The sequence below is a fragment of the Onychomys torridus genome, chromosome X, assembly GCF_903995425.1.
Source record: "Onychomys torridus chromosome X, mOncTor1.1, whole genome shotgun sequence".
Taxonomy (NCBI): Eukaryota; Metazoa; Chordata; class Mammalia; order Rodentia; family Cricetidae; genus Onychomys; species Onychomys torridus.
The window spans coordinates 56,616,661-56,630,685 of NC_050466.1; the positions used below are offsets into that span (position 1 = coordinate 56,616,661).

The 14,025-nt window shown below is 40.1% G+C and overlaps 1 protein-coding gene across 9 annotated transcripts in view; it reads left to right on the forward strand.

The window, feature by feature from the left end:
• The window catches only part of Frmpd4 (FERM and PDZ domain containing 4), a 914,754-nt gene that overhangs the window by 880,324 nt on the left and 20,405 nt on the right, over positions 1 to 14,025 (forward strand). For all 9 annotated transcript variants that reach the window (XM_036174309.1, XM_036174310.1, XM_036174315.1 and 6 more), the window contains exons 10-11: positions 6,160 to 6,296; positions 12,118 to 12,244. In XM_036174309.1, the coding sequence (XP_036030202.1) occupies positions 6,160 to 6,296; positions 12,118 to 12,244 (264 nt within the window). The remainder of the gene's footprint in view (positions 1 to 6,159; positions 6,297 to 12,117; positions 12,245 to 14,025) is intronic.

A 14,025-nucleotide genomic window follows, 5' to 3' on the forward strand; every position in this document is an offset into this window, starting at 1 on the left:
TTTTCTAGAATAGAATTTACTGTGGAATCTAATTCTGCATGTAGTTTGGTTATCATGTTTCTTTAGTATCCTTAAATCAGGTCCATCCCTTATCCTCCCTTGACTTTTGTAACATTGAGTTTGGAGAAGTACTAATCAAACATTTTATAGAAATCTTGCCATTTGTGTTTCTCTAGTATTTTCTCATGATTACATTGAGGTTATGGATTTGCAAAGAATGACATAAGTGGCACCAGTTTATCCCCTTCATTGTCAGGCTAACTTTGACTCTTATGTGGATAGTATCCTTGTAAAAATTAATAACTTTTCTTTTATAATGAATAAGAAATTTGTGGCAAGTCACTTTGTGACTTTTATCATCTTATATTTCATCAAATTATCACCCACTAACTTTTATTAATAGTATTAATTGGTGATTTTTACTTTAATCTATTGTTATCATGATGAGTTAAAATGACATGCCTAATCTCATTATGTATTCTATATAAGTTTTCCTTCTCTGTATGTTTATTCATTCTTTTTCATGCTTAAATTTCTCTGAGACATCGTGATAATGATTAATATTAGAATTAATAATTTTCAAAATTTTACGATTCTAAGAGAGATATATCTTTTCTAGATGGTCCAGCTTATTATTATTCACACACACACAAAAAATAAAACTTCCAGAAGTGAGTATCTGGAACAATCTAAGAGGAAATGTATTGGTATAGATATATATGATTAAGTTTATGTGATTAAATATTTAGATGTTCCTATATTTTTATGAACCCATCCTATTGTTCTCACTTAAATTTTCCAATGCAATTGAAGTAAACATTAATAATTTATATTGGGTCTGAACAAATGGCTCAGCAGTAATAGTATTGAATACTCTTCCAAAGGATCTGAATTTGATTCCCAGCATCCATATGACAGCAAACAACCACCTGTAACTCAAGTTCCAAGGGATCTAATGACCTCTACTGGCCTCTATGTACACTGAATGCATGTGGTATATAGACATATATTTAGACCAAATGCCCATACCCATAAATATAAAAAGGAAATCTCAAAAAGGATCTACTTGTTTAATGTATAGTACATAGTAATAGAATCACTCCAAGTGTCTGTAAGCATGTCTTTTACCTTCACATACACAAAAGAAGGAGAAAAACTGAGATAAAAAAGTAGGTATTAGGTGAAGGAAAGATACAAAGATGATAAATGTGGCAAATTAGGTATGTTGGTATCAAGTATCAATAAACTCAAGAGATCAGAAATAAAGTCAGAGAGGAAAAGAAACAGAATATGCAAGTACATTCTAGTATGTAGGGATCCTCAGAAAAGAGCCCAGTAATTTTCTCCACCTTTGTGGTCTTTGAACAAGATTTTTTTTAGCTCAAGAGGTTGATTAATGTTCATGAAGATAGCTCTGCATCTCCAAGATAAGTCTAATCCTTTCAGTATGTACACCTTATTTATAAAAAATAATTTATTTTGCATTTCCAACCTAAACAGTGAGACTATTATCTTCTGGGTTTTCTCAATGTTAAATATAGGTCATATGCACCCCTGATTTGGCAACAATGTCTTCTGTTCTTCCAGTAGGCCAGGAAACCCAGCCAACTATAACTGCATGAAACAAAAAGTTTGATTCTAAGCTTATTGGTTACTGCATCTTCCCCATACTCCTGCTGAGCATCACTCAGAGGCTAGGTCACCTCCAATAAGACCATGTACTACAATTATTAGCTAGTTAGTTGTAAATGAATAGCTCCAGGTACCTGTTAGTATACAACTGTAGACAGTGAAACACAGGTACGGGCTGTTCTCTATAATTACATTCTCATTTTGGTAACAGGATGGTGCTTTCAAACCATTCAGCTTCTGTTTAAACACTGCAAGAAGTCCATTGCCTTTGTAAAGAAGAAAACACATGGCTGTGCTTGTCTTGGGGAAGGGAGACAAGAAGTACTTCTAAAGCTCATTATGTTTTGTTTAAGGTATACCTGCTCAAATCAAATGCATGGAGAGTTTTCTCACTTGAAAGACATCTTTTATTCTAGAGGACTAGCCTCAAAATAAGACAGTCTGTCTGGAGAGCTTGCCTGGAGACTGGGGGAAAAAGACTGATGATGTTTCCATTTTCCTGCCTTGGCTTTCATGTGGGTGGTAGATTATCTACCTCTTAAAGGAATAGGCAGCAGGGGAGATGAATAGCCATATACTATGGGCAATGGAGACTAAAATCAAGTGACTATCATCTTATATTTCCCCCTCAGAGAATTGGAAGTGAACGATTTTTGCCTCAGACTCTACTTGGAAATGACTATATCGCAGAATGTGTAGTGCATTTAAAATAACACATCTGTCTACTAGAAGTCATCAGGTCTCCCGTGTGTCTGTGTTGATTTTTAAGCTACTACAAAGATGCAATGAAATTGCCTGAAGAACAGAAGCCACACATAGCACTTTACAAAACCAAAATCAATTTAACTGAGCAGGCTCCTAATGAGAGCAGTCACCATTGGCCAGATGAAGCATGGAGATGCAAACAGATTTCAATAGTGATAATATATATTCATCTCAGAGTCATTAATAGCCCATGAGGACTTTTATAGATTTTAGAATATATATTAAAAGTAAACTCTAATAACCTAGACTTTTAATTTGTAATAATATGCTTGTTGATGTTTGCCCTGTCCACTCTCTATTCAGAAAAAGTTATTCATACCAATTAATAAATGGGATATAACCCATGAGCCACCAAAATCTTTGTAAACAAGTTAATAGTATTGCATTCCTTTTAAACAGATATTAATTACAAATGAACTTTTTATAGACCTACAATGGGGCCTATTAGGACCTCTACTTAGCAAAATGGTTGCTACTATTCACTTGTGAGAATGTATTTTAAGTAATAGATTTAAGAGGAATAAAAGGATGATTGATTTCTCTCTGTATCTCTCTCTAATACACACACACACACACACACACACACAAACACACATTGCACAGTAACTCTCCAGGGTCATTCTTAACTAATTATATAATAATTAAGTGACTAATTGCCTTGTCAGAAGATTTACCCAGAAGTCTGGTTAAATGCAAGTCTCTTAGTTACTGTTCTATTGCTGTGATGAAACACCATCAAGCAATTTTTTCAAAGCATTTAATGGGGCTTGCTTATATTTTCAGAGAATTCATGCTATCATGGAGGGGAGCATGGTGGCAGGCAGGTAGACATTTTGTTGGAGCAGTAGCTGAAAGTTTATATCCTGATCCACAATCACAAAGCAGAGAGGGATAACTGAGAATGTCATGGGCTTTGGAAACTTCAAAGCCCACCCCCAATGATACACACCTACCCTAACACAGCTACATCTCCTAATCCTCCCTAAATAATTCTACTGACTGGAGATCAAACATTCGAATACATGAGCCTATAGGGGCCATTCTTATTCAAACAGCAAGGTACAACAGGAATGGAAAAAATGGTTTGGGCCAGAGTTCTTAGGAAAAGTAACAATAATGGCTTGTGTTTATAAAACTCATTCCATTTAGGAATTAACCACCTTAGAGCTATCACGGGAACATTGCAATTCAGTTAGCTCTCAAGTTAGTTGTTTTTCAGAGTTCGCCCATTTTTAGATAAGAAAACTAAAGCAAATGTAGTGATAGTTGACAGAGCCTACCATCAAACCTGGGCTTTTATATCTAAGTTCTGCACACACACACACACACACACACACACACACGCACGCACGCACGCACACACACACCAATTCTGTTTTGAATCTAGGGCTAGAGCAAAAGCTCAGTCCATAAAGAACACAAAGACATGAGTTTGGTCCCCAGAGCCCACATTAAGCAAAAAGTAAGACATGGCAGCACACACTTGCAATCTCAGCATCAGAGAAGATAAGACAGGCAGATCCTGGATGATTGCCAGCCAGCTAGCCTAACCTAGGAATTTACCTAGCCTTGGTAAATTCCAGGCTAGTGAGAAATCCTGTCTAAATATAAAATATAATAATAAAAAGGTAGATGGCTCTTGAGGTACAGCATCCAAAGTTGTCCTTTGACCTAATACACATGGGCACACATATGCCTGTGCATCCATACATACATGTGCATCTAAGCATGTGAGCATACACAAACATACACCACATTCTGGGCTTCCAGTTCTCTTACAGGACTGTATAAAACAATGTTATCTTGGCTGTTAACATGTTGGAGCCAAGATTGACTGCCTCAAGCACTTAGGCACGATTGTGAAAACCAAAATAAACAAAACAAAGTGGCAGCTTTAAATTGTTTTGGAGGGTATGTCCCAACCATGCTAGGTCTTGTTTCTTGACAGACACACTTCAAATATGAGCTGCTGTGTATTCCAGGAAGCTTCAAGATTTTTCAGGGAAACAAAGGTTAAAGGTCTTATTAGGGATGGATTGGAAGGACAACTGGACTCACTTAGCAATGAAGCAGTGGACTGAGAAGTAAGCATCCATTGTATGTACAGATGTGCTAAGAACTTCATAAAATCAGTATATGAGGTGATTACTAACATGTTTCTCTTAGAAAGGAAGCAAAAATAATTGCAGCATGTGTTTCCTTTTGATGTCTACTTAAGACAAGGCCAAAAATGCAATAAGGATGCATGAAAGGGGATATGTATTTCCCTAACTAGAACCCAGTTTTCAAAATAAAACTCAGTTAGCACACAAATAGAATCAGCTTACATAGTCTGCATGTTCTGTCCAGTTCACCCCTTTGCTCCTAACAAGTCTAGTCTTTCTGGTCACATGAGACCTTAGCATTTTATAACACATGCTCAGCCAGTTTGGTTGACTGAGATGCAGTCTGGTGATTTTGCTCAAGCTAGCCTTGAATTTGTAGTTCACTGTGATGATCTGAATGAAAATGGTCCACATAGGCTTATGTATTTGAATGCTTGGTCCCTAGTTGGTGGAACTGTTTGGGAGGACTAGGAGGTGTGACCCGTGTTGGAGGGGGTGTGACACTGGAGGTAGGCTTTCAGGTTTAAAAAGCCCTCATTCCTAGTTGACTCTCTGCCTCCATTTGAATAAGTATGTGATCTCTCAGCTACTGCTCCAGCACCATGCCTGCCTGCCTGCTGACATGCTGCAGGCTATGATGGACATGCGCTCACCTTCTGAACTGTAATCCCCCAATAAACTCTCCCTTCTATAAGTTGCCTTGTTCGTGATACCTAGAACAGCAATAGAAAAGCTGCTAAGACATCCACCCATCCCAGCCTCACCAGTCGCTGAAACTATAGGGTGCAGCACCATACATGACCTACATTTTGACCCTAGCCACAAACTCAGTGAACTAAACAAACTGATTCCAAAGTGTGGAATAACTCCCACATAATCACATATTTGAAATGGGAGATCTGTAGACATTGAAATGAATGGAATGCCCTGTGATAAAGCACACCTCTTATAATCCTCAAGCAGATCTAGTTAAGTAGTTCCTATGAGCCCTTATAATAGATGAATAAACCAAGAGCAAGAGTTCAAATAAATGGTAAGGTTTCTAATGCAATAGCTTTTGTTGGCAAAGCCAGGACTTTGATACTGGCAACCTCCCAGTAGCACACAAAGTAAGAATAAGAATAACACAAATAAATGTTTTAAAGTGTGCTTCCAAGCACAGCTCAACTATTTTAGTCCTCACAACAACCTGCTGTTAGAGAACACCATCACTCCATTTTAGAGAAAGGAAAAGTGAGGCACCATCAAGTTAGGAAATTGCCCAAGGCCACACCTTATGTGAAATGAGTGAAGTTTAGAAGCCAGGATTCGTAGTCCAGCAGCAAAAGCTGCATTCCTCCACCATGCTTCTGTCTTCAGCTGCAGCACCTGTGTTTGGCAATTCCATTCCTAAATTCCTAATTATTTTTTACAAAAAGCTAAATATTTAAATAACAGCTTGTCGATGGCTGTTAAATGTTTTGTGTGGTCTGTGTTTGTGCAATTAAATACTGACTCGGCTCCAAGTAGCACCGTGGAGATGTTTCCCCATTTAGCCTCAGTGCCTTAGAAGTGAAGGTTGAAACACTGGGGGAATGCGTGTCACCTGCTCCTCTAAAGGAGAGCACAAGGCAGCCCATGCGCTGATGAACTGCGCCCTCTGCTGGTCTCTTCACAGAGTTGTAACGACGTTGTTCAGGAGCGATTTGGACCAGAGCTGAAATACGACATTGCCTTGCGGCTGGCCGCGTTACAAATGTACATCGCCACTGTCACTACCAAACAGACGCAGAAAATCTCCCTCAAATACATTGAGTAAGTGTTTACACAGTGCAGTGAGATGCTGTGGGTATTTCTTTACTTTTTTGTATCTGTTTGCGGAGTTCATCTTGCTTGTGGCCAACTATTTGTAAACCAGTGGCAAAATATACAAATATTTTGTCTTTTATAGTAAAAAAAAAAAAGGGGGGGTCCATTTCTCACTTTATTCACCTTTAGAAAATTGCAGGCAAGGTGAAAGTAAAATTTTTTAATGACAATAAGGCCCAGAATGATGGCTCACTCCTGCCTTCCCATCAACTTTAGTGATAGAGCATACTGAGGCAGAAGTACATACATGACCAGTTGGGACCACATAACAAGATTTTGTCCCCAAAACACCAAGATGAACAAAAAGCAGAGCGTGGTGGTGCAGGCCTGAAATTTTAACTACTCATGAAGCAGAGGCAGGAGAATCCCAAATTCTAGTGCTACAGACTAACCTAACTGCAAGGCCAAGCTGAGCAACTTCCTGAGATCCCATCTCAGAATGAGGAAAAAATTAGTATCAGTACATTTGGCACGTAGGACTTGCTTCAAAGATAAATGAGTAAACTAGGTACAAAGCGATTAAGTAGCTTGTTATTTTCCCAAGTCACAGGATAGGGGTGTGGGTGGGACAGGGGTAAATCCCAAGCAGTGGGACTAGTCTTGTGCCTGAGTTTGTGTGGTAGACTGAATTGTTGTTGGAGCCTAATTAGTCTTGGCCACGCCTCTAAAATACACCAATTAAAGAGACAAGTAACAGGAAAAAAGAAGAAAGAAGATCAGTTTCACGTGGTAGAACTGAAAAGAGAAACAAAGAAAGACCCAAGTTTGTATTCAGGGTCCTGACATGAGGTTTAGATTTAAGTAAGTTTTAATAGAGAGCAAGTCTTCTTTGTAACTCAGCAATCTTAGTCAGGGTATGGTCCTGCTCACGATTTCCTCATCATTGTCTGCTCTCTGTGGCATGGTGTTCAGATAAATTGTGGGGACTGGGTGAGCTTTCTTCCTAGGAGGCAAGTTCCTCATCTGGATGGATGAGACTTCAGCCATTGCCCTCTTCCAGTGTGATATTCCTAGAAGAATTCCATTTCCTAGGGGTTCTTTTGTCTTAATAGTCTGGTAGAACAAAGGATGGGCACAATTGTCTCTTTAGAATCCTTCCTCTCTTGCCAGGGTGGTTATAGAGCAGTGTTTCTCAACCTGTTGGTCACGACCCCTTTGGAGGTTGAATGACCCTTTCACAGGGGTTGCCTTAGACCATCAGAAAACATAGATACATTACAATTCTTAATAGTACAAAATTACTGTTATGAAGTAACAATGAAATAATTTTATGGTTGGTGGTCAGCACAATATAAGGAACTGTATTAAAGGGTCACACAGCATTAGCAAGGGTGAGAACCACTGTTACAGAGAGACCTTTTCTGAAGAGTCTTCACAACAGGAAATGAGCTGGGCCTGGTGGCTCACACCTATAATCCTAGCATTGAGGGACTCTGAGTTAGGGGAATCACCAGCTTGAAGCCAGCCTGAGTCACATAACAAGACTTTGTCAAGAGAGAGAGAGAGAGAGAGAGAGAGAGAGAGAGAGAGAGAGAATGAGAATGAGCTGGAGAAATGACTCAGTAGTTAAGAGCACTTGCTGCTCTCGCACAGGATCTGAGTTTGGTTTCTAGCACCCATATGGTGATTTTCAACCATCTGTAACTCCAGTCCCAGTGCAAACAGGCACCCTCTTCTGGCATTTGTGGGAACCAAGCATGTATTTAGTGCACATACAAACATAGAGGCAAAACATTCATACATATCAAATAAAAAGAAATCTTGAAGAAAAGAATGCCACAATCAGGAAGTATAGTGCCTTGATATCTATGTAGGGGGGAGAAAAACCTGTGAAATTGCTGGCAAAGATGTCACAGAGCAAAGTTGACTCTATGAAGCATATCTTGTTTGTAAACTTTGGATGCCTTCTCTTGCTGAGTATGCCACTTGACTACCAGCATCCCTCTTTGGCCAAGAAAGACCTTTTTTTCTTCCAAAATAGATGCTTTGTATTGCCTCCAGCTGATGAATGTATTTGAGGGTCATCCTTTAAGAGAGAAGGCTCAGTCTCTCAGCAAGAGATTCTCTAGCCTAAAGCAAATACCACTTACTTCATCCCAGCATCTCTTTATGCTAACAAAAAAAAAAGGTGAATTGTGTGTCAGTTCTTATGGCTAGACTGAATCCATATCTCAACGCCATGCTAAAAGCCTTGAATTTCTCCCCATCCACGCTCAAAACATGGACAAATGAATACAATCCCATTTTCCAAAGGCACTTTCCCAGGGGCTGCTTGTAAAGTACCATGATGCCACACTACCTAACCTGAGGGCTTTTCTCAACAGGCTTTTGAGCCTGGCTTGGGCAAGACTAAAGCTGCAATTTGCTGCCACTGTTTGGTCAATTACAAATGTACCTATTGCCACCTAACTGATAAAAAGCCCTCCAATATGGTTCACTCTCCTGAGTGATCCATCCCTTTTCCCCCATGGCATACACATATAATGATTCTAGTCTGAGAAACTGTTCAAAAAACAGGTCTCAATATCAGCTGGGCACATTCACATATTCTTTCTACTATATAAAGTTCTTGGGTACATATAAAACTGCTACACAACTCCAGGGAGACTACCTAGAAAACGGGACCCTAGGAAAGACCCAAGGATCACCCAATGACAGAGAAATGGATGAGATCTACATGAACAACCTGGATGACAGTGGGAGTAATGAAGGGCAAGATTTGAGGGAAAGAAAGCTTAGGGGAGCAGGAGATCCCAGCTGGATCAAGAACAGAAAGGGAGAACAAGGAATAACAGACCATGATAAATGAAGACTACATGAGAACAGGAAAAGGCAGAGTGCTGGAGAGGTCCCCCAAAATCCACAATGATACATCCTCTATAGACTGCTAGCAATGGTTGAGAGAAACCATGATCTGACCTAGTCAGGTGATCAGATGGCTAAACACCCTAACTGTCATGCTGGAACTCTCGCCCAATAACTGGTGGAAGTGGATGCAGAGATCCTCAGCCAGGCCCCAGGTGGAGCTCCAGGTGTCCAACTATCGAGAAAGAGGAGGGTCTGCAAGAGCGTGAATTGTTAAATCCAAGATTGCAAAAAGCACAGGACAAATAGCCAAACAAAGGGATGCGCATGAATTATGAACCAAAGGCTGTGGAGCCCCCAGCTGGATCAGGCCCTCTGGATAAGTGAGACAATTCAATAGCTTGATCTGCTTGGGAGGCACCCAGTCTGTGGGACCAGGATCTGTCCTTAGCATATGAGCTGGCTGTTTGAAACCTTGGGCTTACACAGGGACACTTTGCTCAGTCTGGAAGGAGGAGACAGGACCTGCCTGTACTGAATCCACCAGGTTTAAATGAATCCCCAGGGGTGCCTTGATCCTGGAGGACATGGGAATGGAGGTGAGGGGCTGGGGGGAAGGTGGGGGTGGGGACAGGAGGGGGGAGGACAGGGGAACCCATGGCTGATGTATAAAATTTAAAACACATAATAATAAAGAAAAAAACTGGCTGCCATTTGAAAAGGTGCCTAGACAACTCAAGAACATATTTAGACAACTAAAATGCATTTGCGGGGCTGGAGACACAGCTCAATCACTAAAGTACTTGCTGTGTAAGAAAAAGGACCTGAATTTGACCCCTAGAACTCATGCTTTAAAAGCTGGTGATGCATGTAGCATGTGTATGTAATTCTAGCACTGGTGAGGCAGAAACAGGTGGATTCCTGGGACTCGCTGACCAGCAAGCCTAGCTTAATCAGTGAGTTTTAGGCCAGTGAGAGATCCTATCTTCAGAAAACTAGCACATCTTTCTGCTCCTACTGTCTAGCCACTTCTTCCCAAGTAGAACATTATGTAGACCAGAACCTCTCAAAGATAACTAGCTTCACTAGAAACAGTGTTGATAGCCATCAGATCTTCTTTCAAATATTGATTGAGCATTATATATAGTATTTGCATCAGATGGTAGAAAGTGCTAATTTGTGTTAAATATAATCCCAACCATCAAGGAACTTGTGATCTGAGTGTAAAGACGAGACATAAGGATATGGTAGTGGAAAAACATACATCCAAAAATGTCTGGACAGTGTAAATCAGTCTTCATGGGTTAAGTGGAGGTTAGGTGGGCAGAGAAGGGGGTAAACCTGGAAAGATGGGAGAGTGGGGATCACTGTGATCAAAACATGTTGTAGAAAACTCTCTAAGAAAGCATTTTAAAAGACACAATGATGTGAAAAACGTTCATGTAAGATAATAATACAGGGCAGGGGCACTTTACTAGCATGAATAAAGCCTTTGGTTCCTGCTTTAGTGCTGCACATGCCCCCCTCCCCCGTGTGTGTTTGTGTGTGTGTGTGTGTGTGTGTGTGTGTGTGTGTGTGTGTGTGTGTTTTATATGTGTGTATTTTATCTTTTTTATTTTGAATTTTCTCTTTATTCTTATCTCATACAATATATCCTATCCACAGCCTCCCCTTCCTCCAGACCTCCAAGTACCTCCCCAGCTCCCTTCTCCCCAGATCCACTGCTTCTCTGTTGCCCTTCAAAAATGAGCAGGCTTCCCAGAGACATCAACTGAACATGGCATAACAAGACTCAATAAGACTGGGCATAAACCCTCATAGCAAGGCTGGACAAAGCAACCTAGTAGGAAGAAGAGGGCCCAAAAGCAGGCAAAGGGGTCAGAGACAGTCTCCACCCCCACTGTTATGAATCCCATAAGAACACCAAACTATTCAGCCATAACATATATGCAACGGACCTAGGTCAGACTCATGCAGGCTCTGTGATTGTCTCTTCAGTCTCTGTGAGCTCCTATGAGCCCTGCTTAGTACATTCTGTGGATCATGTTCTCCTGGTGTCCTCCATCCCCTCTGGTTCCTACAATCCTTCCTTGAGCTCTTCCATAGGGTTCTCCGAGCTCCAACCAAAGTTCAAACATGGGTCTCCTCATCTATTCCCATCATCTTCCAGAGAAAGTTTCTCTGATGATGACTAGACTAGGCACCAATCTATGAGTATAGCAGAATATTGTTAGGAATCATTTCATTGACTTTTGGATTTTTGTTTTGTTGTTGTTTTAATTTTTTTTTTTTTTGGTCAGCCATGTTTTATTCTACCCTAGGTCTCTGAGCCCTAGTAATGTCCCCAATATGTGTATGTGTTATATGTATGTGTGTATGTGTATGTGTGTGTGTGTGTGTGTGTGTGTGTGTGTGTGTGTTTTAAAATAAAGACACAAATATCTCTAAGGCAAGCACAATCAATGAAGACAGTAAGGTTAAGCTGAAGGCGGCAAAGAAAGCATATTGAAAATATCTGAATATAGGATGCATTTAAGAGACTCAGAAATTGGTTGAACAAAATGATTCTTTAATGTCCACTGTTGGTGGTCTTTTTTTTTTTCTCAACAGGGTTTCTCTGTGTAGTTTTGGTGCCTGTCTTGGATCTTGCTCAGTAGACCAGGCTGGCCTCGAGCTCACAGAAATCAGCCTGGCTCTGCCTCCCGAGTACTGGGATTAAAGGCATGTGCCACCAATGCCCAGCTGTTAGTGGTCTTTCTACAGCGTGAGGAATATGTACATTTCTTTTTAAATGTGAACATGTGTATCAATGATCCAATAACGTGTTTTTACATGTAAACTAAAAGTTGCCTCCCTGTCTTACCAAAAGTCCATTTGTTCTAACAAACAACAGAGTGTCATTTGGGCTTATATAAGTCATCATCACAAGAACGAGGAACGAATGATGCGCTTTCTGTTGCAGGAAAGAATGGGGACTGGAGACATTTCTTCCATCTGCTGTGCTGCAGAGCATGAAAGAGAAGAACATCAAGAAAGCACTTTCCCACCTTGTCAAAGCAAATCAAAACTTGGTACCACCGGGTAAAAAGGTATCCCAGTTACATCCTAATAGAATCTAGATTTTAAGCAGAGAGGCTTGCACGCATTCAAGAAATCATTTAAAATTAGCCTGTGAAGAACACACTTGGCACACCATATTTCAAGAAAAACTTCATACACTATTCAGGTATGTTTAAAAGGAACAAAAACTACCGATCCTTCCAGAAATCTATTTCTTTCTCACAAATTGGAAACTACTTATTGATGGGGCAGGAGGTATGGGGTGTTCACATGAGATTTACAGTCAGGGAATCAAGTCACAAGATAATTGTACATTTTTATCCTGTACTACTTTACTACTCAGACTAACTTTAATACACAGCAGCCAGTAAGGGGTCCTGCAGGCCAGTTACTATATTTATTACATTGGCGATTCTCTCTAAGGGAGTTGTGGACATTTGGTAAGAGGTTATTCCTTGCCAAGATATAAGGGTGCTATGCTTTGCATTGTGAAATATGAAGCAGCGTCCTTGATCTATTCTGACCAGTGTCATCCCTCCCTTAATTATTACAAACAAAAATGTGTCCAGATATTACCAAATATGCCCTAACGCCCAAAGTCACTACCACCAACATACCCAGTGACAACCATTGGATTAAATTCTACAATGGAAAGACAAAGCAAAGTTATTTCTGTTACTCATCATTGGTGTTAAAATCCTTGTATTCATTTCTGTTTTCATTAAGTAGGAGACACACAAAGACCATTTAAAAGTATACAGTTGGTCAGAAAAGGAAAGGTATGGTTTAGAAGTAATAAGAGAGCAAAGATTCCAGTAACTAGAAGGACAAGGAGCCTTAAATCTCTGAGCCTTTAAAACAGAAAACAGCCTGTGTACATATTGCAGCTGATATGGGCTATTGAAACTTGCCTGACCCCAATACAACTCACCATCCATGTGGGTAATTCTTTGGTCTTAGTATCTTATTTTCTGTCATTTTTATAAAGCTTCACCTCATAAACTTTTTAAACATATAATCAAGTTCAGTACACTCTCAGCCACATTCTCCTTCCCAGTTTCAAAGGAAAATGTCTCCTATCACCTCACTGTGAGTACTTAGCTTCAAACAAATAGCAAGATACCACAGGTCAAGAGTTTTATGATTACCGATTACCAGGGCTGGGGGATTGCTCAGTTGGTAAAGCCCTTGCTATACAAGCAGGAAGACCTGAATTCAATCCCAGAACCCATGTGGTGACTAACATTTATAATCTCAGTGCTGGGAAAATAGACAGAGGCTCACTGGGGCTCATTGGAGCTCACTAGGGCTCACTGGAACTCATTGGCCAGCCAGCCTAGCCTACTTAGTGAACTTCAGGCCTATGAGATACTATCTCCAATAAAACAAGGTGACTGGCTTCTGAGAAATCACACCTGAGGTTGTCCTCTGTCTTCCATGCACACATGCAGTCATATACATGCACACCCTCACAAACACACACACACACACACACACACACACACACACACACACACACACACTTCAGTTTTACAGTTTTTGTTCTTATTTGCCCAAAATTGATTTCTGTTAACTAATTTGATTTGGTTAATTTTCCAAGCCTGGTCTACTGGTCTTGCAATAATTTGGCAACCACCAATTTTAGTTTGTTCTATCATTTATCATGTACCAATTGTGTGTGTGTGTGTGTGTTTCCTATAAAAAGTAGCATTTCTAGCCAATAGTGAGTGGTTTGCAGAAATTGTTTCAGGTTTTTGTAAGATTTAGAGTGAGTGAACAGTGCAAAATCCCAACTACACAAAGGGCAATA